The 27,291-nt window shown below is 45.7% G+C and overlaps 1 protein-coding gene across 4 annotated transcripts in view; it reads left to right on the top strand.

Annotated features, from left to right (window-relative positions):
- Window positions 1-27,291, top strand: part of ZNF532 (zinc finger protein 532) — a 128,785-nt gene that overhangs the window by 75,892 nt on the left and 25,602 nt on the right. For all 4 annotated transcript variants that reach the window (XM_063959407.1, XM_063959416.1, XM_063959390.1 and 1 more), the window contains 3 exons: window positions 3,916-4,078; window positions 16,451-16,735; window positions 24,400-24,512. In XM_063959407.1, the coding sequence (XP_063815477.1) occupies window positions 3,916-4,078; window positions 16,451-16,735; window positions 24,400-24,512 (561 nt within the window). The remainder of the gene's footprint in view (window positions 1-3,915; window positions 4,079-16,450; window positions 16,736-24,399; window positions 24,513-27,291) is intronic.

Genomic DNA, 27,291 nt, shown 5'->3' with positions numbered 1-27,291 from the left:
TTAAGTTGTTAATGGGTACATTAATACAGTGTTTTCTCTATAGAATCTTTAAAGTTTTAATTTCTTTGAGTTGATTCATTTTTTTCTATCTTTTGGAAACAATTTAAGAAATCTTGATTGTCATTTTATTTCAAGATTAATGCAATATTATTTTGATCCATTGTCCTGGGGGCCCCTAAAAGGCACGGGGTCCATAGGCTGGTGCCTACTCTGCCTATTTGTTAATCCAGCACTACGTAGCACCTTAAGCACAGAAAGTGTTTTGACAAAACAATAAAAAGTGACTTACAGCACAGAACATGTAGACATGGTTTATAAACATTGCTGCAGCAGCAGTCCTAATAGCCAAATACGCAGTGGGGCGGCCAAACCCAAAGGTTTGGTACTATTTCAGGCAGAGGGAATTAGCTGATGGTATAAGTGAGGGAAGGTAAAGCACAGAAGAGAAGAGGGCCCTGCTCGTTGGAGCTTACAGTCTAAAGGCCCATTTCTGGTGTTGCACTTACTACTTGAAAGTAACTGTAGATTGATGGAAAGTGTATTTTAGTCTGTAACGTGTCGATAAAATAAACTTTTTTTATTCCAATATACTGCCGCAGAAAGGTCTGTCTTAAAAGGTTGCCTTTTGTAGAATAGCCACCATCACTATAAGGTCAACACTGGTCCAAGTGGAATTTAATTACCTGTTTAAATTTGAGGGCAGAAAACGGAAATTATGTTGGTAGTTGGCTTCAATGTGTCAGTCTCTTGTTTTAGTACCATCCCTTATCAGCTAAGTTCTTTAGGTCAGAGTGCCATCCAATTAAATCCAGGACAACATATGGCATTTACTCCAGACTTCGTCATTTGTGTATGTATGTATGTATGTTTGACACTGAAAAGTTATCAGGAGGAATTGTTATCGTTTTGCTCTTTTGGCAAGAGACCCCGCCGGATGAATGAGAGATTGGGGATGTCTCATTCATCATTCTTTTCCTCCTATATAAAAAAAAAATGTACCACTTTTTTTCAAAATTGCTCAGGGTTGGAAGGAACGAGAGTAGATAAGAGACGAGAAAGTTTATTGCTCACTTTGTAAGACACTGAGGAATCAAGTACGTCCTGTTGCTTTTTACAGAAATATAAAACAAGCATTGATTCGAGGTTTTGCCATAATAATTATTAACGGTTTGATTACCGCTACGTGGTGCCGTTTGTCTGTTTTTAGTAGGATTTTTTAAAGGGGGGTGATCCCGTTTTTTAATATTTCATTTTTATTTATCTTGAATAAAATTGGGAGCTAGCTGAGTTTTTTTTGGCGCTTGCAATCAGTATTGGTACATAACACTTAAGTTGAACTCATGATGAAGCTACTTATCCTGGTAAAATAATGCACCTGTCTAGACAGCTTCACCTGGTGGGAAAGTTGATGTCTTCTGCGACCTGTTTTTGGCTGGACTATTCATTTAATGAGGTTGAAATGTCGGACGGGCCACGTAACCTGTCAGGCACGCTAACGTGTTGTCACTGTCACCCCTGTGGGATGTCCTGGTTGTACTGCAGAAATAGGAGCTGGGAAAGGGAATGGGGGAAGCAGATTCTGGCCCATTGTAGCTTTAGCATATGCTGCGCACATACTGTTTCATTAAATCAGTCTGGTTACTTATATGAAGAAATAATGGGATATATACAGTATATTGGTGGTCATTCCGAGTTTTTCGCTCGCTAGCAGATTTTAGCAGCATTGCACATGCTAGGCCGCCGCCCTCTGGGAGTGTATCTTAGCTTAGCAGAAGTGCGAACGAAAGATTAGCAGAATAGCGAATAGAAAATTCTTAGCAGTTTCTGAGTAGCTCGAGACTTACTCCTACACTGCGATCAGCTCAGCCCGTTTCGTTCCTGGTTTGACGTCACAAACACGCCCTGCGTTCGGCCAGCCACTCCCCCGTTTCTCCAGACACTCCCGCGTTTTATCCTGGCACGCCTGCGTTTTTCTGCACACTCCCAGAAAACGGTCAGTTTCCGCCCAGAAACTCCCACTTCCTGTCAATCACACTCCGATCACTTCAACGATGAAAATTCTTCGTTCGGACGTGAGTAAATCTACTAAGTTTTGTGCTAAAATACTTAGCGCATGCGCACTGCGTACCATGCGCATGCGCATTTATGCCTTCATCGCTCCGTTGCGAAAATCGGCAACGAGCGAACAACTCGGAATGACTCCCATTAGCCTGTGAGTTGCAGGCATCCACGAGTTTCCAGCGATGTCATTTAAAAGTCAAGCAAAACTTTAAATCTAGCAACTACACCATGGAAAGCTCGTGGGTGCCTGCTAACCCCAGTCTATTAACATTTACCACCCAGTTTTCATTTGTTTCCATGTTTTGTTTATTTGAGTTGCTATTTACAATTTAACATTTGCTCAGTGTCATGTCACTACCAACCGCAGACACATGACACGCGTTGTAGTCAGTAGGTAGGCTCTTCATAGCATAACTTCCCTCCCTCTTTCTGTCCTACATCACTAAGGAGCTTTGTGACTGATTGGCACTGACTCAGAGATCAGTTTACACTTGCATTAGTACTTAGGGGGTCATTCCGACCCGATCGCACGCTACACTTCTTCGCAGCTGTGTGATCAGGTCAGAACTGCGCATGCTCGGCGGCCGCATTGCGCACGCGCGTAGTTGCCCAGCGATGCCCGTCGCTGGGCAACGACAGGGACAGCGACGAAAGCGATCGCAGCGGCCATCACAAGAAGATTGACAGGTGGAAGGCGTTCCGGGGCCGATACTCACCGTTTTCTGGGAGTGGTGAGTCCAACGCAGGCGTGTCCAGGTGTTTGCAGGGCGGGTGTCTGACGTCAACTCCGGGACCAGTCACGCTGAAGACATCGCAGCCGGTGAGTATGTCAGGACCTACTTAGAAACTGCAAAAAATCTTTTTGCATAGCAGGGCTGCACAAGCGATCGCAGCCTTGCTATGCAAAAAAACCCTCCCCCAGAGGGGGCAACTAGTGGATCGCACGGGCTGCAAAAAGCAGCTTTGTGCGATCAACTCGGAATGAGGACCTTAGTTCCCATAGCATTTTTTATACTCCCAGGAAATGTAGCACAGTTGGCCATTCTCTCCCGTTCACGATTTTTCACAGTGCTCATTGTATAATCCAATGGGGGAGATTCAAATGTTTGAAAAGTCGGTGGGGTGTCTCTTTATTCCTGTCTATTAGATAGGAAAAAACAAACTCCCAACTGACTTTTCAAACATTTGAATCTCCCCCAGTGTTTCCGATCTCCAGTCCTCACTCACTCCCAATAGCTTGTGTTTTCATGATTTCATTATTCATGCACAGGTGACTTATACCCCTTTCACACCTCACAAATAACCCGGTATAATGCCGGCTCCACGCGGGATCCCTGTGCCGTGTGAAAGGGGTCACTGCTGAATTCCCGGGTCGTCTGACCCGGTAATTCAACCCGGGAATAAAGTAGACTTATTCCCGTGCTAGGTCGATGCGACCCGGGACCCGTTCACAGTATAGGCAGAGGTGGCGCGGAGATGATCTCATCTCTCAGCGTCGCCTCCACACCTGTTGCCGATGCCTGCACGGTCTCCGCCCCCTATGGCAACCCTCGGGAAGAACCCATTTCCAATTCCCAGGTGTGACCCGGCATTGGGGCTTTAGTAAATAGGTGCTACCCAACTACTTCAATAACTCCAGTTTCCATAGGATTTTAGGGCTCTCCGTCCTTCAGTCTACATGGCTGGGTCAGTGATTATCTTACCTGTTTCCACAGATAGACATCCAGAAAACATGAGCTGTAGGAAGTGCGTGAGGCCTGGAGTTGAGTAACGCTGGTATAATCAATAGCGTGAGTCTAAAAGCCTACTATTGCCTTCAGATAACCAAATGCCTCATCTCGCTCTCTCTTTCAGAATTATCTACAAATGCTCAATGTGTGACACCGTCTTTACCATGCAGCCCCTGCTTTACCGCCACTTCGATCACCACCTGGAGCACCAGAAAGTGTCCGTATTCAAGTGTCCGGACTGCTCGCTCTTGTACGCACAGAAGCAGCTGATGATGGACCACATAAAGGTAAGAGCGGTGTGGATCTACTTTCAGTGGGGGGAATCCAAATGTTTGAAAAGTCGGTTGGGTGTCTGTTATTCCCTGTCCATTAGATAGGAAAAAACGGACACCCAACTGACTTTTCAAACAATTGAATTCCACCCAGTAGGTCTACAGTCATTAGGTCACCTCCATATGGCCATCAGTCACAAGGCCAACTGGAAAAGTCAACCGTTGCAAAAGGTCAACACACTTTTTTTTGCATTTTTTGGGGTTAATGTGGATAGCTTTGACATCTGGGACCACCATTTGCAGAACTGCATCCCTCGCAGTTCGCTTTGCTCACCACGCTTCGAGCACGGAGTCTCGCTCCGTTTCGCTCACCACAGATTACTAAAAGTTATGATTTGTGACATGGATAGTCAAGAAAAGAACAAGCCCAAAAACATGAAAAAAACAACATAAATATGTCTAGGCCATTGTCATGTCAATCATATGAACCGATCAACTTCTCTTGAACATGTCGACCTTTTCAAGTGTCGACCTTTTGTCCATGTCAACCTTGTGCCCATCCACCATATGGGGTGGACCTAATTAGAGATGAGCGGGTTCGGTTTCTCTGAATCCGAACCCGCCAGAACTTCATGTTTTTTTTCACGGGTCCGAGCGACTCGGATCTTCCCGCCTTGCTCGGTTAACCCGAGCGCGCCCGAACGTCATCATGACGCTGTCGGATTCTCGCGAGGCTCGGATTCTATCGCGAGACTCGGATTCTATATAAGGAGCCGCGCGTCGCCGCCATTTTCACACGTGCATTGAGATTGATAGGGAGAGGACGTGGCTGGCGTCCTCTCCGTTTAGAATTAGAATAGATTAGAGAGACACTTGATTTACTAATTTTGGGGAGCATTAGGAGTACTCAGTAGTGTACAGTGCAGAGTTTTGCTGATAGTGACCAGTGACCACCACTTTTATTTATAATCCGTTCTCTGCCTGAAAAAAGCGATACACAGCACACAGTGACTCAGTCACATACCATATCTGTGTGCACTGCTCAGGCTCAGGCCAGTGTGCTGCATCATCTATTATCTATATATAATATTATATATATCTGTCTGACTGCTCAGCTCACACAGCTTATAATTGTGGGGGAGACTGGGGAGCACTACTGCAGTGCCAGTTATAGGTTATAGCAGGAGCCAGGAGTACATAATATAATCCGTTCTCTGCCTGAAAAAAGCGATACACAGCACACAGTGACTCAGTCACATACCATATCTGTGTGCACTGCTCAGGCTCAGGCCAGTGTGCTGCATCATCTATTATCTATATATAATATTATATATATCTGTCTGACTGCTCAGCTCACACAGCTTATAATTGTGGGGGAGACTGGGGAGCACTACTGCAGTGCCAGTTATAGGTTATAGCAGGAGCCAGGAGTACATAATATATTATATAGTGAGTGACCACCAGACACACAGTGCAGTTTATTTAATATATCCGTTCTCTGCCTGAAAAAAGCGATACACACAGTGACTCAGTCAGTCACATACCATATCTGTGTGCACTGCTCAGGCTCAGGCCAGTGTGCTGCATCATCTATATATATTATATATCTGTCTGACTGCTCAGCTCACACAGCTTATAATTGTGGGGGAGACTGGGGAGCACTACTGCAGTGCCAGTTATAGGTTATAGCAGGAGCCAGGAGTACATAATATTATATTAAAATTAAACAGTGCACACTTTTGCTGCAGGAGTGCCACTGCCAGTGTGACTAGTGACCAGTGACCTGACCACCAGTATATAATATTAGTAGTATACTATCTCTTTATCAACCAGTCTATATTAGCAGCAGACACAGTACAGTGCGGTAGTTCACGGCTGTGGCTACCTCTGTGTCGGCACTCGGCAGCCCGTCCATAATTGTATATACCACCTAACCGTGGTTTTTTTTTCTTTCTTTATACATACATACTAGTTACGAGTATACTATCTCTTTATCAACCAGTCTATATATTAGCAGCAGACACAGTACAGTGCGGTAGTTCACGGCTGTGGCTACCTCTGTGTCGGCACTCGGCAGCCCGTCCATAATTGTATATACCACCTAACCGTGGTTTTTTTTTCCATTCTTTATACATACATACTAGTTACGAGTATACTATCTCTTTATCAACCAGTCTATATTAGCAGCAGACACAGTACAGTGCGGTAGTTCACGGCTGTGGCTACCTCTGTGTCGGCACTCGGCAGCCCGTCCATAATTGTATATACCACCTAACCGTGGTTTTTTTTTCTTTCTTTATACATACATACTAGTTACGAGTATACTATCTCTTTATCAACCAGTCTATATATTAGCAGCAGACACAGTACAGTGCGGTAGTTCACGGCTGTGGCTACCTCTGTGTCGGCACTCGGCAGCCCGTCCATAATTGTATATACCACCTAACCGTGGTTTTTTTTTCATTCTTTATACATACATACTAGTTACGAGTATACTATCTCTTTATCAACCAGTCTATATATTAGCAGCAGACACAGTACAGTGCGGTAGTTCACGGCTGTGGCTACCTCTGTGTCGGCACTCGGCAGCCCGTCCATAATTGTATATACCACCTAACCGTGGTTTTTTTTTCTTTCTTTATACATACATACTAGTTACGAGTATACTATCTCTTTATCAACCAGTCTATATATTAGCAGCAGACACAGTACAGTGCGGTAGTTCACGGCTGTGGCTACCTCTGTGTCGGCACTCGGCAGCCCGTCCATAATTGTATATACCACCTAACCGTGGTTTTTTTTTCTTTCTTTATACATACATACTAGTTACGAGTATACTATCTCTTTATCAACCAGTCTATATATTAGCAGCAGACACAGTACAGTGCGGTAGTTCACGGCTGTGGCTACCTCTGTGTCGGCACTCGGCAGCCCGTCCATAATTGTATATACCACCTAACCGTGTTTTTTTTTTCATTCTTTATACATACATACTAGTTACGAGTATACTATCTCTTTATCAACCAGTCTATATATTAGCAGCAGACACAGTACAGTGCGGTAGTTCACGGCTGTGGCTACCTCTGTGTCGGCACTCGGCAGCCCGTCCATAATTGTATATACCACCTAACCGTGGTTTTTTTTTCATTCTTTATACATACATACTAGTTACGAGTATACTATCTCTTTATCAACCAGTCTATATATTAGCAGCAGACACAGTACAGTGCGGTAGTTCACGGCTGTGGCTACCTCTGTGTCGGCACTCGGCAGCCCGTCCATAATTGTATATACCACCTAACCGTGGTTTTTTTTTTCTTTCTTTATACATACATACTAGTTACGAGTATACTATCTCTTTATCAACCAGTCTATATATTAGCAGCAGACACAGTACAGTGCGGTAGTTCACGGCTGTGGCTACCTCTGTGTCGGCACTCGGCAGCCCGTCCATAATTGTATATACCACCTAACCGTGGTTTTTTTTTCTTTCTTTATACATACATACTAGTTACGAGTATACTATCTCTTTATCAACCAGTCTATATATTAGCAGCAGACACAGTACAGTGCGGTAGTTCACGGCTGTGGCTACCTCTGTGTCGGCACTCGGCAGCCCGTCCATAATTGTATACTAGTATCCAATCCATCCATCTCCATTGTTTACCTGAGGTGCCTTTTAGTTGTGCCTATTAAAATATGGAGAACAAAAATGTTGAGGTTCCAAAATTAGGGAAAGATCAAGATCCACTTCCACCTCATGCTGAAGCTGCTGCCACTAGTCATGGCCGAGACGATGAAATGCCAGCAACGTCGTCTGCCAAGGCCGATGCCCAATGGCATAGTACAGAGCATGTCAAAACCAAAACACCAAATATCAGTAAAAAAAGGACTCCAAAACCTAAAATAAAATTGTCGGAGGAGAAGCGTAAACTTGCCAATATGCCATTTACCACACGGAGTGGCAAGGAACGGCTGAGGCCCTGGCCTATGTTCATGGCTAGTGGTTCAGCTTCACATGAGGATGGAAGCACTCAGCCTCTCGCTAGAAAACTGAAAAGACTCAAGCTGGCAAAAGCACCGCAAAGAACTGTGCGTTCTTTGAAATCCCAAATCCACAAGGAGAGTCCAATTGTGTCGGTTGCGATGCCTGACCTTCCCAACACTGGACGTGAAGAGCATGCGCCTTCCACCATTTGCACGCCCCCTGCAAGTGCTGGAAGGAGCACCCGCAGTCCAGTTCCTGATAGTCAGATTGAAGATGTCAGTGTTGAAGTACACCAGGATGAGGAGGATATGGGTGTTGCTGGCGCTGGGGAGGAAATTGACCAGGAGGATTCTGATGGTGAGGTGGTTTGTTTAAGTCAGGCACCCGGGGAGACACCTGTTGTCCGTGGGAGGAATATGGCCGTTGACATGCCAGGTGAAAATACCAAAAAAATCAGCTCTTCGGTGTGGAGGTATTTCACCAGAAATGCGGACAACAGGTGTCAAGCCGTGTGTTCCCTTTGTCAAGCTGTAATAAGTAGGGGTAAGGACGTTAACCACCTCGGAACATCCTCCCTTATACGTCACCTGCAGCGCATTCATAATAAGTCAGTGACAAGTTCAAAAACTTTGGGTGACAGCGGAAGCAGTCCACTGACCAGTAAATCCCTTCCTCTTGTAACCAAGCTCACGCAAACCACCCCACCAACTCCCTCAGTGTCAATTTCCTCCTTCCCCAGGAATGCCAATAGTCCTGCAGGCCATGTCACTGGCAATTCTGACGAGTCCTCTCCTGCCTGGGATTCCTCCGATGCATCCTTGCGTGTAACGCCTACTGCTGCTGGCGCTGCTGTTGTTGCCGCTGGGAGTCGATGGTCATCCCAGAGGGGAAGTCGTAAGCCCACTTGTACTACTTCCAGTAAGCAATTGACTGTTCAACAGTCCTTTGCGAGGAAGATGAAATATCACAGCAGTCATCCTACTGCAAAGCGGATAACTGAGTCCTTGACAACTATGTTGGTGTTAGACGTGCGTCCGGTATCCGCCGTTAGTTCACAGGGAACTAGACAATTTATTGAGGCAGTGTGCCCCCGTTACCAAATACCATCTAGGTTCCACTTCTCTAGGCAGGCGATACCGAGAATGTACACGGACGTCAGAAAAAGACTCACCAGTGTCCTAAAAAATGCAGTTGTACCCAATGTCCACTTAACCACGGACATGTGGACAAGTGGAGCAGGGCAGGGTCAGGACTATATGACTGTGACAGCCCACTGGGTAGATGTATGGACTCCCGCCGCAAGAACAGCAGCGGCGGCACCAGTAGCAGCATCTCGCAAACGCCAACTCTTTCCTAGGCAGGCTACGCTTTGTATCACCGGTTTCCAGAATACGCACACAGCTGAAAACCTCTTACGGCAACTGAGGAAGATCATCGCGGAATGGCTTACCCCAATTGGACTCTCCTGTGGATTTGTGGCATCGGACAACGCCAGCAATATTGTGTGTGCATTAAATATGGGCAAATTCCAGCACGTCCCATGTTTTGCACATACCTTGAATTTGGTGGTGCAGAATTTTTAAAAAAAACGACAGGTGCGTGCAAGAGATGCTGTCGGTGGCCAGAAAAATTGCGGGACACTTTCGGCGTACAGGCACCACGTACAGAAGACTGGAGCACCACCAAAAACTACTGAACCTGCCCTGCCATCATCTGAAGCAAGAAGTGGTAACGAGGTGGAATTCAACCCTCTATATGCTTCAGAGGTTGGAGGAGCAGCAAAAGGCCATTCAAGCCTATACAATTGAGCACGATATAGGAGGTGGAATGCACCTGTCTCAAGTGCAGTGGAGAATGATTTCAACGTTGTGCAAGGTTCTGATGCCCTTTGAACTTGCCACACGTGAAGTCAGTTCAGACACTGCCAGCCTGAGTCAGGTCATTCCCCTCATCAGGCTTTTGCAGAAGAAGCTGGAGGCATTGAAGAAGGAGCTAAAAGGGAGCGATTCCGCTAGGCATGTGGGACTTGTGGATGCAGCCCTTAATTCGCTTAACAAGGATTCACGGGTGGTCAATCTGTTGAAATCAGAGCACTACATTTTGGCCACCGTGCTCGATCCTAGATTTAAAGCCTACCTTGGATCTCTCTTTCCGGCAGACACAGGTCTGCTGGGGTTGAAAGACCTGCTGGTGACAAAATTGTCAAGTCAAGCGGAACGCGACCTGTCAACATCTCCTCCTTCACATTCTCCCGCAACTGGGGGTGCGAGGAAAAGGCTCAGAATTCCGAGCCCACCCGCTGGCGGTGATGCAGGGCAGTCTGGAGCGACTGCTGATGCTGACATCTGGTCCGGACTGAAGGACCTGACAACGATTACGGACATGTCGTCTACTGTCACTGCATATGATTCTCTCAACATTGATAGAATGGTGGAGGATTATATGAGTGACCGCATCCAAGTAGGCACGTCACACAGTCCGTACTTATACTGGCAGGAAAAAGAGGCAATTTGGAGGCCCTTGCACAAACTGGCTTTATTCTACCTAAGTTGCCCTCCCACAAGTGTGTACTCCGAAAGAGTGTTTAGTGCCGCCGCTCACCTTGTCAGCAATCGGCGTACGAGGTTACATCCAGAAAATGTGGAGAAGATGATGTTCATTAAAATGAATTATAATCAATTCCTCCGCGGAGACATTGACCAGCAGCAATTGCCTCCACAAAGTACACAGGGAGCTGAGATGGTGGATTCCAGTGGGGACGAATTGATAATCTGTGAGGAGGGGGATGTACACGGTGATATATCGGAGGGTGAAGATGAGGTGGACATCTTGCCTCTGTAGAGCCAGTTTGTGCAAGGAGAGATTAATTGCTTCTTTTTTGGGGGGGGTCCAAACCAACCCGTCATATCAGTCACAGTCGTGTGGCAGACCCTGTCACTGAAATGATGGGTTGGTTAAAGTGTGCATGTCCTGTTTTGTTTATACAACATAAGGGTGGGTGGGAGGGCCCAAGGACAATTCCATCTTGCACCTCTTTTTTCTTTTCTTTTTCTTTGCATCATGTGCTGATTGGGGAGGGTTTTTTGGAAGGGACATCCTGCGTGACACTGCAGTGCCACTCCTAGATGGGCCCGGTGTTTGTGTCGGCCACTAGGGTCGCTAATCTTACTCACACAGTCAGCTACCTCATTGCGACTCTTTTTTTCTTTGCGTCATGTGCTGTTTGGGGAGGGTTTTTTGGAAGGGACATCCTGCGTGACACTGCAGTGCCACTCCTAGATGGGCCCGGTGTTTGTGTCGGCCACTAGGGTCGCTAATCTTACTCACACAGCTACCTCATTGCGCCTCTTTTTTTCTTTGCGTCATGTGCTGTTTGGGGAGGGTTTTTTGGAAGGGACATCCTGCGTGACACTGCAGTGCCACTCCTAGATGGGCCCGGTGTTTGTGTCGGCCACTAGGGTCGCTAATCTTACTCACACAGCTACCTCATTGCGCCTCTTTTTTTCTTTGCGTCATGTGCTGTTTGGGGAGGGTTTTTTGGAAGGGACATCCTGCGTGACACTGCAGTGCCACTCCTAGATGGGCCCGGTGTTTGTGTCGGCCACTAGGGTCGCTAATCTTACTCACACAGTCAGCTACCTCATTGCGCCTCTTTTTTTCTTTGCGTCATGTGCTGTTTGGGGAGGGTTTTTTGGAAGGGCCATCCTGCGTGACACTGCAGTGCCACTCCTAGATGGGCCCGGTGTTTGTGTCGGCCACTAGGGTCGCTAATCTTACTCACACAGCTACCTCATTGCGCCTCTTTTTTTCTTTGCGTCATGTGCTGTTTGGGGAGGGTTTTTTGGAAGGGACATCCTGCGTGACACTGCAGTGCCACTCCGAGATGGGCCCGGTGTTTGTGTCGGCCACTAGGGTCGCTTATCTTACTCACACAGCGACCTCGGTGCAAATTTTAGGACTAAAAATAATATTGTGAGGTGTGAGGTATTCAGAATAGACTGAAAATGAGTGTAAATTATGGTTTTTGAGGTTAATAATACTTTGGGATCAAAATGACCCCCAAATTCTATGATTTAAGCTGTTTTTTAGTGTTTTTGGAAAAAAACACCCGAATCCAAAACACACCCGAATCCGACAAAAAAAATTCGGTGAGGTTTTGCCAAAACGCGTTCGAACCCAAAACACGGCCGCGGAACCGAACCCAAAACCAAAACACAAAACCCGAAAAATTTCAGGCGCTCATCTCTAGACCTAATGAATGTTGACCTATAGTCCAGATCCTAGGTAAGAGGGGGAACTCTGTACGACAGGCAAAAGATCTTTATAACACTGAGTTTTTGTAACCTATATTGGATAAAGATTGTAGAGTCATATTATCCAACACGGGTTCCATGCATGGGCAAACAAAGGTGAAGGGGGGGGGGGATTCTGGTTGCTCGGAAACCCCCCTCTTCTTGGCAAATGGCTTAAATTATGACAATAGCAATATGATTACTAGAGCTGCCGGCACATCATGCTTTAAAGGACGGAGCGGAGCTGCTGCATATGCCCAGTGGTAGCTGATTCTTCTACCAAGTTTGCTGTGTGTGTGCATCTGCGTCCTCCATCAGTGCACTGGACTAGAGAGCAGCTACCAGGAAGAAGAGACAGGAGCCTTACCATGAGGTGGGAGAATGTGTGCTTGCAAAGTGCAGTACTGGTTCTATTATGTTTGTGTATTTATTATAGTATGTTTAACCTTATCCTGACCACTTATCTTATTTATATTATTTAAATATGTCTGATACAGCCTATACTATAGACCATCTATAATGTTAAATATTAATACTGTATTCCAGTAGAGGGAGATTATGTATTGCATTTGGAAACCCCCCTCTAGAAATCCTGCGCTGCCATGCACTGCTTACGTAATTCCAGCTGATTCACAGACTCCAGCTAAAGATCATCCTTTCTGGCCAAACACTTAAATGAGAGGCAGCCTTCTGTTTTGGAAGTCGGAATCCGTATTTTAAACATGATTGTTGGTCTATAAATTTGTATTAGCCTGTACTTATGTAACTTATAGGGGTATATGCAATTGCGGTCGAATTCCCGAAATTGTCGAATTTCGGGTCATTTTCGCCCAAAAAAAAAATTTGCCAATGCAATTCAGTGCTTTCCGACCAAAAAACGGACTTTCAAAATTCGACTTTTTGAAATTCGAATTTTTGCAAATTCGACTTTTCTGCAATGATACAAGTGCTGCAGTTCGACAAAAGCATATTCAATTCAAGTTTGGAAATTCGACAGCAGTGCTTTTAGACAGCAAATTCGTCATTTTCAATCCGCCACACTTTGGAGGGTGAAAACAATAAAAAAAAATTTAAACATGTTTTTTTTTTTTGGTGTTTTTTTTTTTTAGGAATAGCATATCTATTTATATTAGAAGGGATTAGGTACTTTTTTTTTTTTTTTGGAGGCACAAATATTATTTATATATTTTTTTAAAATATTATTTTTTTTTTAAATTTTTCTTATTGCTGGAACGGTAAAATCCTTAAAAAAAATGGCGTGGGGTCCCCCCTCCAAAGCATAACCAGCCTCGGGCTCTTCGAGCTGGTCCTGGTTCTAAAAATGCGGGGAAAAAATTGACAGGGGATCCCCCGTTTTTTTAAAACCAGCACCGGGCTCTGCGCCTGGTGCTGGTGCAAAAAATACGGGGGACAAAACGAGCAGGGGTCCCCCGTATTTTTCACACCAGCATCGGGCTCCACTAGCTGGACAGATAATGCCACAGCCGGGGGTCACTTTTATGCCGTGCCCTGCGGCCGTGGCATTAAATATCCAACTAGTCACCCCTGGCCGGGGTACCCTGGGGGAGTGGGGACCCCTTCAATCAAGGGGTCCCCCCCCCCAGCCACCCAAGGGCCAGGGGTGAAGCCCGAGGCTGTCCCCCCCCATCCAATGGGCTGCGGATGGGGGGGCTGATAGCCTTTTGTGATAATGAAAAGAATATTGTTTTTTCCAGCAGTACTACAAGTCCCAGCAAGCCTCCCCCGCAAGCTGGTACTTGGAGAACCACAAGTACCAGCATGCGGGAGAAAAACGGGCCCGCTGGTACCTGTAGTACTACTGGAAAAAAAATACCCAAATAAAAACAGGAGACACACACCGTGACAGTAAAACTTTATTTCATACGTCGACACACACATACTTACCTAAGTTCACACGCCGACATCGGTCCTCTTCTCCATGTAGAATCCACGGATACCTGAAAATAAAAGATCAATATACTCACCTCAGCCATGGTCCAGAGATACATCCACGTACTTGGCAAAAAAAGAAAACGAACACACGGGCCACCGGACTGAAAGCGGTCCCATGCTGACACATGAGACCCCTTTCCACGAATGAGACCTGTCAGTGACAGTTGTCACAGAAAGGTCTCTAAAGCCAATCAGGAAGCGCAACTTCGTTGCGCTCACCTGATTGGCTGTGCGCTGTCTGAACTCAGACAGCGCATCGCACAGCCGCGTCCATTATATTCAATGGTGGGAACTTAGCGGCTAGCGGTGAGGTCACCCGCCGGTCAGCGGTTGACCGCGGGTAACCCCACCGCTGACGGCAAAGTTCCCACCATTGAAACTAATGGAGCGGCTTTGCGATGCGCTGTCACAGCACAGACAGCGCACAGCCAATCAGGTGAGCGCCACGGAAGTAGCGCTTCCTGATTGGCTGAAGGGACTTCAGTGACAGGAGTCACGTGATGTCCCGGCATTCGGGAGAAAGGGGTCTGATGTGAAAGCATGGGACCCCTTTCAGTACGGCATGGAGCGGGTGTTCGGTTTGTTTTTATAACAAGTACGTGGATTTATATCTGGACGTGGATGTACCTCTGGACGCTGGAAGGTGAGTATAATTTTTTCACAGGTACTCTCGGATCGTCGGAGACCGTGGCAGTCGGCGTGTCAACATAGGTAAGTATGTGTGTGTCGGTAGTGTGTAATAAAGTTTTACTAACAAGGTGTCTGTGTACTGTTTTTATTTGGGTATTTTTTTTCCAGTAGTACTACAGGTACCAGCGGGCCCGTTTTTCTCCCGCATGCTGGTACTTGTGGTTCTCCAAGTACCAGCTTGCGGGGGAGGCTTGCTGGGACTTGTAGTACTACTGGAAAAAACAATATCTTTTTATTATCACAAAAGGCTATCAGCCCCCCCATCCGCAGCTTATTGGATGGGGGGGACAGCCTCGGGCTTCACCCCTGGCCCTTGGGTGGCTGGGGGGGGGACCCCTTGATTGAAGGGGTCCCCACTCCCCCAGGGTACCCCGGCCAGGGGTGACTAGTTGGGTAGTTAATGCCACGGCCGCAGGGCACGGCATAAAAGTGACCCCCGGCTGTGGCATTATCTGTCCAGCTAGTGGAGCCCGATGCTGGTGTTAAAAATACGGGGGACCCCTACTCTTTTTGTCCCCCGTATTTTTGGCACCAGCACCAGGCGCAGAGCCCGGTGCTGGTTTTAAAAATACGGGGGATACCTGCCCAATTTTTCCCCGCATTTTTAGAACCAGGACCAGCTCGAAGAGCCCGAGGCTGGTTATGCTTTGGAGGGGGGACCCCACGCCATTTTTTTTTTCCGTTGTTTTTTCCCGTTTTTTCCCGTTATTTAAAATCGCGGCAAAATCCGCCAAATCGGCCGATTTTCGCCTGCGGGACTGTCGAATCCGTTTTGCATTGAATATGGTGAATTCCGGCAGCCACCTGCCGGAATTCACCTGTCGAATTGTGTCGAATTTAAAAACGGCGATAATTTGCCGCGATTAGCCGTGAATTGCATATACCCCATAGTCAGTTGCATTCACCCGTTCAGCGCTACCGAAACCTTGTTGCACCTTTTCAAATAAAAAATATTAATCTACCGTATATATAATAATCGCCTAAGGTATTAAGACCTTTGCCTAGCCGGAGAGGAGGAGGACCCATAAGTAAGTATGCAACCGTGTGGGGGGAGAGGACAGACCGAGGGGCGGGGTGGAGCTGCGGACAAAGGGGAAATGAGGTGGAGCAGAGGGTGGGCAGGGTCGCGTATAGAGAGGGAGCGGCGGGGCAGGATGGGGTGGAGCAGCAGGCGGACCAAGGTGACCTTGCGTATGCCCGGGTACCTTTACTGGTAGCAATAATAATAAAATATGGTTTATAGGCCACAATATGGTTTGACGTGGGGATAACCAGGTAGCTTATTAAATCATGAAATGAAACCATTGCATAGTTAAAGGGGCTTGTAAAAATTTCATTGATCAGAGACCACCAGCATAATGGCGAATTGTCCTAACATCATATGGACATCTAAGCTGTCATTATAAGAACCAATGTCATCTCTGTGTGACTACTCACCCTCTGATGACTCTTTTTGCTTTGCAGTCCATGCATGGGACACTGAAGAGCATTGAGGGTCCCCCTAAACTTGGTACCACTTTACCTCTGAGCACCAAGCCCACCACCCAGAACTCCACCAGTCCCATCAAGGAGGAAGCAAAGCATGTCAATGGGACCAAGAAACCGGAAAAAGAAGAGGCCGCTCCTGAGAAGAGGACAAGCCGGGGGGTCAGGAAAAGCTCAAAGCCAGGCTGGACCTGCTGGGAGTGTGATCAGCTCTTCAACCAGAGAGACTTGTACATAACACACATGAGAAAGGAGCATGGGAAAGTAAGTTTAACTCAAATATCCTAAACATACTTTCATGCACATGTTGTGTATCATCGTTGTCATTGGTTACTGTACAGAACTTTGTGCGGTTTTGATTTGTGCTGCAGAGAAATCTGGGACTTGCAGTATCAGTTCTGTAGTCGCTTGATAGCTACAAGTTTCTTTAGACAGATTTCCAAAGGTGTAAATTCGCCAATAGCAGATATTAGCTTTCTATTGACAATTTTGCCACATAGTGGGGGTAATTCCAAGTTGATCGCAGCAGGAAATTTTTTAGCAGTTGGGCAAAACCATGTGCACTGCAGGGGGGCAGATATAACATCTGCAGAGAGAGTTAGATTTGGGCGGGTTACTTTGTTTCTGTGCAGGGTAAATACTGGCTGCTTTATTTTTACACTGCAATTTAGATTGCAGATTGAACACACCACACCCAAATCTAACTCTTTCTGCACATGTTGTATCTGCCTCCCCTGCAGTGCACATGGTTTTGACCAACTGCTAAAAAAAATTCCTGCTGCGATCAACTTGGAATTACCCCCCCCGTGTTCAATCTTTTAAAAAAAATGTGGAGTAGATATTTTACATTTTAAAAGTTGATTTCCATCCACCCCGACTTTAGTTTTTTCTTTTAGCTTCCATCTATACGGCCGGTGCAAGGTTTCTTGATGCTTAGGTAAAACTTTAGCTGTCTGTCCTCTACTCCTGAATACCCACTTCCCAGCTCCTCACACAGTTCGTTTTTTTACTGTCCAGACTCCACTGCTGCTAAAGGGCAAATGCACGTTCCTTAGTGGGTTCTTATCAAATGTTAGACTCTCACAATAAGCTGGCAACAAAAATTGTTGACTTGAGTCTTTGTCCGATCATGAAAATACCAACCGCACTACTCCCCATTCTCTCCACACTTTATGCAAATATTAACCCCTGATACATACTTATAACTATACACCACTAACACTAATATTATACACCTGGAGACTCTGACATGTACTCCATCAATGCTACCTAGCTTCTGCCACTCCCGCATCCCTCTGCCTACCAACTGCTATCACATGTCCCCAGCCCACCAGCTTTCCCTCACATGCCCCTCTGCCCCCAGGTATTCCCTCACATGACCCTCTACCCCCAGTTATTCCCTCACATTCTCCTCTCCCTTCAGCTTTTCACACATGCCCCTTGCCCACTAGCTTTTAGCTCCCTTTCCCCACTGACCACCGGCTATTGTCTAACTTGGTACTCAGCCTGAGGCGGTCGCTGGACTGAAAGAGCAGAAGCCAGGATCCACCATTCTTGCTGCTTTCACTGCAGATGCCAGATGAGCTGGTTTTCATTGACACCTGAGGCCCCAGCCTGGTGTCTCCATCTTGATTCCACATTGGGTTTGCAGTCACACAACCGGGAGCGTAAGCTCCTGCTTCTGACAGTACTGCAACTGAGGGCACCATTCTATAACCTGGAGCCTTAGGTAGCCGCCTAATTATAGCACTTTCCTCCTTGAAAGTTTATTCTCTCTACGTGATGCTGCCAGGATAAATCACTCTGGGAGGAGGTTCATCAAAGCTTTTCCATAAGTTTTCCAAAGCAGCTAAGTGGGTTGGTACAGCACCGCATTGTCCATTACAGAAGATATTTGCTCCATAATCTCCTGAAACAGCTCAAACAGCCAGCAGCTAATGCGGATTACTATCGTAGCCATTGCAGGGAATATTATCTCACCAGCTGTAAAGTGGCCAAAAATGTTTATTTTTTTTAATTTATTTTTTTGCTGAAAATGCGTCTTAAGCAGGATATACATTAAGATTATCTGTCCAGTATTTCTGGTTGGAACGGAAATCTGGTAATGTCTGGGAGCAAATGACCATTGACCATTTGCTCCCAAACACTGGAAAACAAAAATAGACGTTTAGACAAAATTGGTTAAATCCATTTGATTGAATCAATTTATCCAAACAACCATTTTTGTTCATTTTCCAGCTTTCCAGATTTTCTCTTTAACCATAAAGATAGGACAGATAATCTTATAGTGTGTATCCAACTTAAGTCCCAACGCAGTGTGACTAGGACGCACGAGGAGACTGCACTGATTAATGTGATATGACACCTGTATACTGTGTGTGACTGACTCTGTATACGGAGCAGAACAGAACTTGTATTGTAAAAGAGCTGCGGCTGCTACATTGTAGCACTTCATATACAGATGCAGAGACTCAGTCGCACACAGATATACAAGTATCATATCAAATTACTCAGCACAGTCTCCTTGTGAGTCCTGGTAGCATTGCGTTGCAACTAAGACGCATTTTCGGCAAAATTCCCCTAAAAAGACGACCGATGCAAGAGGATTCTCACGTGACCTGGCGTGCCAAGAGCGTTCTTTGGCGTAATTACAGATGTATGAAGACACATCTGTATTGTCACAGAATGTACAGAAAGCCCCAGTGGACTACTTTTAATTTAATATATTTCATACATCTTTCTTGATATCTCCATTCAATAAACAATAGAAGTCTCTAAAAAATGGGGTCCGTGGGCCTTAAGGTTTCTGGTGGTCATCTATTCCAGTTACTATCATGCTTGTTGCCTTGTAGATTGCAATATTGTCGCAGAGAACTGGGTAAGGAACAAAAAAAAAACAGCAATCCTCATGGTATTCCCCCCACAAGCACAAGTGCCCTTGCTGAATGCAGTGAAGCCTGTCTCCACCCTGAATATATTAAAAAGAGGAAAAATATGAGGAGCTGCCTTGTTTTCCAGTCTGCATTGCCCTTCATAGTACACAGGGCTATTGTCTGTGCCAGCAGTGTACGCCCACATAACGTGCAGCTTTACATAGATTTTTACATATGCGTTTTACGAGTTACTATATAAGGGGAACGCTCAGCAAAATCAGTCTTAAATGTATAAGATTATAACATAATGAAACACTGCAATAATTGAAAAAAAAGTCCTTATTCTACCATATTGGAGGAAAAGGCAGCTGCCGTATTTTGTTTGTGTGTATTCGAGGGTTTCAAGGGGCAAAGCATTCACTGTTTCAGTATAATCCCGATCTTATTTGTAACCATGTTCTGTATACACCCTCTGTGGTGGTTCAGCTCTATAATGCAGCCTCCGCAACGTCACAAACCCGACCAGATACAATTTTATGTAACGGTTGTCATCAAGGTAAGACCATATGGCTGGACCACCAGCTACTAAAGAGTGTATATATATACAAATGGTAACAGATTATTTAGGAGAGGAATTACATTTGCAAAAAAAAATCAAACTCAAGGTGAATATTTTGCACAATTGTTGACTAATAAAAAAAAAAAAGTCTCCTAATGTGACGCTACAATTACAATTCGGAAGTCTTCCCTTCCTGGCATGTTGTGAAAATCGCAAGTTAAAACTTTTCATCTACAGCAGTTGAAACAGTGCCACCTGCAGGTTATAAGAATACAATCAACATTTATTCAAACCTGTTCCCTATACAGGTTGAGTATCCCTTATCCAAAATGCTTGGGACCAGAGGTATTTTGGATATCGGATTTTTCCGTATTTTGGAATAATTGCATACCATAATGAGATATCATGGTGATGGGACCTAAATCTAAGCGCAGAATGCATTTATGTTACATATACACCTTATACACACAGCCTGAAAGTAATTTTAGCCAATATTTTTTATAACTTTGTGCATTAAACAAAGTGTGTCTACATTCACACAATTCATTTATGTTTCATGTACACCTTATACACACAGCCTAAAGGTCTTTTAATACAATATTTTTAATAACTTTGTGTATTAAACAAAGTTTGTGTACATTGAGCCATCAAAAAACAAAGGTTTCACTATTTCACTCTCACTCAAAAAAGTCTGTATTTCGGAATATTCCGTATTTCGGAATATTTGGATATGGGATACTCAACCTGTACAACATTTATCAATATTCAAAAATAGACAGAGTAGCTCATACTGCAAACACTGCAAAGTATTGCCCGATATTTGCACCCGCCCCTATCCATACTGGAGGAAGACTCCCTGCCAACCTGTGCCCCCTAATATGTGACGACATGGGAGGTGACGGGGCTGGTCGGCTGTACAAATTGTAGCGCTGTACGATAACTCCGGGCGGCTCTACACACTCAGTTGTGGGTGCCCAGGGCGTCCTTTGGACTCTCCGAGCAGGACTGCAGCAGCGATACTGCCCACTGGGTGACATTCCAGGAACCCTGATAGCCAGATCTCCTGCATTGGCTCTTGCTCTTTCCTAGCTAGACATTAAACTATAATCTATTGTGATTGCAGCGGATATATTACTTCCCTCACATACTGCTCTGTGCTCCATTCTGCCAGACCCTAAGCCAGTGATGGGTGACCTTTGGCACTCCAGCTGTTGTTGAACTACACATCCCAGCAGACCCTGCTACAGTTTTAGCATGGACAAATAGCAAAACTGGAGCAGGGCATGCTGGATTGTGTAGTTCAACAACAGCTGGAGTGCCCCATCACTGCCCTAAGCTGATTACCTGCATTTTACTAAACACACCAGAAAATAGTTCAACTCTTATATAAAGCGAGTAACAGAACTGCAGCAACACACACTTTTCCCTACCCTGTGCCGATGACCTGTGCCTAATAACCTGCCCCCTCTGTGGCAGTACCTCCCTCATAAACGGGGACATGTACTAAGCAGTGATAAAAGTGGAGAAGTGAGCCAGTGGAGAAGTTGCCCATGACAACCAATCAGCATTGATGTAACATTTATAATTTGCATACTATAAAAGTATACAGAGCAGCTGATTGGTTGTCATGGGCAACTTCTCCACTGGCTCACTGTTCCACTTTTATCACTGCTAAGTACATGTTCCCCAAAGACCCTTTAACCTGACCAGTCCTCCAAATGTTCCCTGATAACATACTACTTCTTACTTCCCTTATAGCATTCATAAAACACGTTCTTAACCTCTCTAAACTATTGTACACGGCTTCCACCCCACTATACAATTACTCCAAGGGGAGATTTAGCAAATCTTGGGTAGAGATTTGATAAATGAGCAATTAACTGTCATTTTACTAGCACAGCCTACAACGTGATAGTTAGAAGCTGATTGGTTGGCACTTTATCTCTCTCTCCACTTCATCACTCTGCAAAGATTTTGATCAATCTTTCTATACGCCACCTCTCCAAACCAACGTTACTGTGTAGCTAAGCACAGCCAAAGCCTTTGCTCCCTGCGCTTCAAAGCTGGTTGCACCTTCGGGCAGTGCCGGATCTCCCACTATGGGCCCCACCCCAAACCAGAGGAGCAGCACAGCAGTCCCCCCCCCCCCCCCTGCTTGTGGCGCATCCCGCGCCTTCCCCCCCGTACAGCATTTCCTCCCCCGCATTAGAGGAGTGGCATGGCAGTTCCACCCCACCCACATCAGAACAGCAGCACAGCAGCCCCCCCCCCTCCCCCGCATCAGAGCAGAGGCGCAGCATGGCATTCCCCCCTCCCGCCACCGCATCAGAGCAGCAGTGGATGAAGGGCGGCCGGACAGACTGGTCGGGAGGAATGGGGGGTGGGGGGGGGGTAGTTGGATTTTCGGCAGCCGATATTTTGTGTGGGGGAGGGGGAAGGGGGTTTCAGCCAATATCATTGTGCCTAGGGGCGGCCTCACCCCTACATCCAGATCTGCCCTCGGGGAGGGTTTTTTTTTAATTCGGCAAGCAGGACCCTTTTACCTTTTTGGTCTGTTTGTGTTGCAAACCTACTGTCCCTATATAAACGGTTATTTAAAAAATTTTTTTTACAGTTTCTTATATAACGCAGCATATTCTGTTGCGCTTGTATAATAGTTATACCAGCTAGGCTTTCCAGCTTCAATATTATTTCAATTGTAGTTCTACAATATAGTTACTTTTACTCACGAAGCGTCTAAAGGTTGCCGGAAATTCCATTTGGAAGCTCAGGTGTTAAGGAACCAACAAGCAGAAATAAAGAAAAGGAAAAGAATGAAAGGCGTTACGTGTTTGCCCCGCGAGTCTGGAGCCGCCGCTTGGGATATTACAGCTACTTTGCTAAAGTGCTTCTTAATCTTTTATGAAATATGTTTTTCACTGTCTAAAAGCAAAATAAAAGCCAGTGCAGATCTATCCGTCGCTGGGAGAGAGAGGTGAGATAGGAGATCACCACTAGCAACAAAGCAAAGTTTCTGCTGCTGTCTTTCAAGCCTCTGTTGCTAGCGGTAGACTTCAATGGGAGCCGGGCAGTTTGCATCAACTTATTTATTAACTTGAGACGCGGGACAGCAGTCTGATTCCCGGAGGGCGGTGGGTGTTGTACAGGGTATAAAGAAGCTGGTCTGAAGACGACAGTCTGTGACCTACATCTCGCTGGCCCGGTAAAAATAATGAGGTGCGTTAGGGCCGAAGATAAAGTAAATTAGCCGGCTCTGTATTGGAGAACCCCCTACTAGGGCTTAGAAACAGAAGAGGGCTGTGTAACGTGAACAATACACTGTGAAAGGAGGGGGTCATGCTGTACAGTTCCATGGGTACAACAAGTCCTGTTACTTTCATGTGTTGCATTGTAACTAAAGAAAATAATCCATTTCTCTGTATTACATTTATTTGTACCCTGTGAGCTTCCTAAGAGAGATTAGTTCTGCGCCCGTTTCCAATGGTATCCGGACTCTGTGTCAACATCACTTAGGTCGACACCCATTGGTCAACAGTGGCTAGGTCGACGCGGCCATTAGGTCAACGTGAACAAGGTCGACATGCAAAAAAAGTTGACATGAGTTTTTAAAAAAAATTTTTTTTAACTTTTTCATACTTTACGATCCACGTGGACTATAATTGGGAATGGTAACCTGTGCCGAGCGAAGCGGTATTGGAGCGAGGCACCTCGCTCGCCGTGCGAGGTGACACGGTGCACTAAATGGGGTTCCCGGTCACTTTATGAAGAAAACGACACCAAAAAAACGTGAAAAACTCATGTCGACCCTTTCTTCACCTATTTCTAGTGTCGACCTAGCCACTGACGACCTAATGGGTGTCGACCTAGACAGTGTCGACCCTGAGTCCCATACCCATTTCCAATATAGGGGGACGTACTAAGCAGTGATAAAAGTGGAGAAATCAACCAGTGGAGAAGTTTCCCTTGGCAACCAATCAGCTGCTCTGTATACTTTTAAAGTATGCAAATTAGAAATGTTACGTCAATGCTGATTGGTTGCCATGGGCAACTTCTCCACTGGCTTACCTCAACTTTTATCACTGCTTAGTACATGTCCCCCTAAATTACTCAGTTTATTACAATAATTGTTGATGTAGATGGAGAGCTCAGTGCACCAGTGTGACTGGTATAGAGGGTATAGATAAGAATTGGGTGTGCTCTAGTACTGAGGCAGGTCTTCAAACCAAGACTCAAAAACCCATGTAAGTGAGTTAAAGTTGCAGGAGGACGTGTACAAACCAATAAATTCAAGTTATCTGCTGGTGCCCTTTAATACGTGTGACTGTTTTCACCATACTTGTTCTTTAAAAACATTGCTCTGCTATTTACAAAGACTTCCAATAGCTCAACAGCCTAATACAGTCTTCCTTTGGTTAACAGAGCGACTCTGTTTCTCAGGAAATGACCTTTGTCCCACACGCGTTGTAATGCCGGTGACGTGTGTCCCTCTCTTGCAGCACATGAAGAAGCACCCGTGTCGGCAGTGTGACAAATCGTTTACCTCATCGCACAGTCTGTGTCGGCACAACCGCATCAAACACAAAGGCATCCGCAAAGTTTACACCTGCACGTGAGTGTCAGCGAGTGACTCATCGGCTAATCCTACTGTAGCTACCACACCGGAACATCTAATCCCTTCCAGGAGATTGCATGTGCCTATGAGGTGTTCCCTTATGTCATCTCTGTAAAGCATCCACCGGTGTTATGTTGCTATCTATATGTCAGTATTGCAGCCTGGATGAAAGCTTTTAGTCCTGCATGCCGTCGGGTTCCATCATCCACGGTCAGTTATCGGCCAGAGCAAAGGATCTGTCGCTTTACGTTGCGGCACTGATTAATAGTATGTGACATCTTCATGAAATTCTGCCACATTTGGCAGATAATTAATGATTCTGCTAAATAAAGAGTGAAATCCAACTCAGCAGCTGGAACGGGATGCAGTCAATTTACCTCCAGTCAAAATCCTGACAGCAATTGACCGACGGTCAAAATCCGACAAGGCCAAAATCCCGACATGGACAAAATACCGACCTGTAAAATGCCGACATGAGTTTTTCATGATTTTTTCATTGAAACCGACTTGTTCATACTTTACCATCCCAGTGGACCTGGAGGGGTAATATAATAGTGTGCCGAGCGCAGCGAGCCATGCGAGGGGACGCGGTACACGCATATGGTGTCCATGTCGACCTATGTCGACAAAAAAAGAAGGAAAAACACATCTGTATTTTGACCTGTCGGCATTTTCCATGTCGGTATTTTGACCTTGTCGGTATTTTGACCGTCAGTCAATTGCTGTCGGGATTTCGACCGGAGGTATTTCATACCGATCCCACTGGAACATATGGCCACAATGACCTGTTTAACCACAGAGACACTGGGTTCCTCTACTATTTGAATACATACTGTTTGTCGTCAGTTATGTCGACAACCGCCCGAAGTCGATAGCAGAATGCCAACATGCCTGTCATGCTATGTTAAGCATTTTAACTGTGTCGACGACGTAGCTTAAAACATGATCATAAAGCATCATGTTTAAAGTTGCAGCGCCGACACAGTTACAGTACTTTACATAACATTAAAACTGTGTCGGCATTCTACTGTAGACATTTATAGATGTTGGAAGCATTTCTGTTGACCAAATGACTACTTCCACACTATTTATCTTCTGCAGAGGCTGATTCCATTGCACAGCACCATGCGATGGGATGACCTCCCAATGGGGATAATTCTGAGTTGATCGCAGCAGCAAGTTTGTTAGCAATTGGGCAAAACCATGTGCACTGCAGGGGAGGCAGATATAACATGTGCAGAGAGAGTTAGATTTGGGTGGGTTATTTTATTTCTGTGCAGGGTAAATACTGGCTGCTTTATTTTTACACTGCAATTTAGATTTCAGTTTGAATACACCCCACCCAAATCTAATTCTCTCTGCACATGTTACATCTGCCCCTCCTGCAGTGCACATGGTTTTGCCCAACTGCTAACAAATTTGCTGCTGCGATCAACTCTGAATTACCCCCAATATCTCTACTTCAGCCAAACTTCTGGATGACTTCCGGCTTCTCTGTTAAAATATGAGAATACTCAGGGGTCAACAGTTGTCATCTTCCCGTTTAATTTATCAACATGCCTGGGGATGGTCCGGTCAGTTTTTCAGGTTGCACATTGTGCAATATTGTGCCGCTTTCCCGCTATCGCCTGCAGTACAGCAGTGTGTATGGGCGATTTTACTCAGATATAGTTTACTGATGTCATTGATTTTTAAATGTAAAGGACTTAAGTTTACTAAATGCGCCACAGACGTGTCCGGACGAATCAGTCAAATAAACATGGGGGAAATGGTAACCTATAAAATGTCTAAGGCTGGTGCCACACATAGCGGCCAAGCCCGCTTGGCTATAAGGAGACTGCACTATGCAGGCGCCCACACATGTGCAGCAGTCCCGCCGCCAGCGGATCCAACCGGTTCGGCCGGATGACAGGACGGTGGGATTTCAATGTTAACACATACATTTCAATGTATGTGTTCCATTGAAATCCGGCGTGTCACTGGCCGGATCCTGTTCTGCGGCATCCCGCAGAACAGGATCCTTGTGCACACAAAACCCCCCTCCCGGCCAAGAACGGGACCCACTTGGCAGCTATGTGTGGCCCCAGCCTTATACCCCTTTGACACAGGTTTTTACCCGGTAATTTGCTGGGTCAACCCGAGTTGTTTTCAATGTGAAAGGATCAGCCCGGGTCAAAAATCCCAGGACTTCTGCCCTGGTTTTTGCCAGGGTTGAAGACCCGGCAATTTCAACCCAGGTTGACCCTTACACACAGGAGAAATACCCGGTAGAATTGCTTCACCCGGTAACTTGCTTTTGTGGGTGGGGGGCAGGGGGGGGGGGGGTGCTAGGGTTGGGGGGGGTAGGGGGGGTCTGGGTGAAACCGACAAAACGATCCAGCACTCAAATGCTGGGTAATAGCTTTTCAGTACTTAGAACCCATTATTTTTATTTTGTGCCTCCTATAATATATAATTAAAATATGGTAAAACTTACTGGGCCTGATGCAGTTTTGATTGCAAGTCGGCTGTTGTTACTCCTGACTGCACGGAAATAAATGAATGTATTTGCCTGTATGCACATCTCTATCTGTGCGCTTATTATAATAGTCCTCATTATCACTTTATCAATATATGTGACAATGCTAAATTCCTTTTGTCGTAATTATAACCCTTTATGAAGTCTAAGAACACTGTACGCTGTTTGCTTAAGAAGTACCGTAATGGTACGCTAGTTGCGTAACGATCGCTCAGCCGTAGGCGAGACGCTCAAGCGTCACGTTCGCTCACGGCCCAG

This window comes from Pseudophryne corroboree, chromosome 1, assembly GCF_028390025.1.
Source record: "Pseudophryne corroboree isolate aPseCor3 chromosome 1, aPseCor3.hap2, whole genome shotgun sequence".
Taxonomy (NCBI): Eukaryota; Metazoa; Chordata; class Amphibia; order Anura; family Myobatrachidae; genus Pseudophryne; species Pseudophryne corroboree.
The sequence above is the reverse complement of the archived record's forward strand: the minus strand, read 5'-3'. Positions and strand labels throughout refer to the sequence as shown.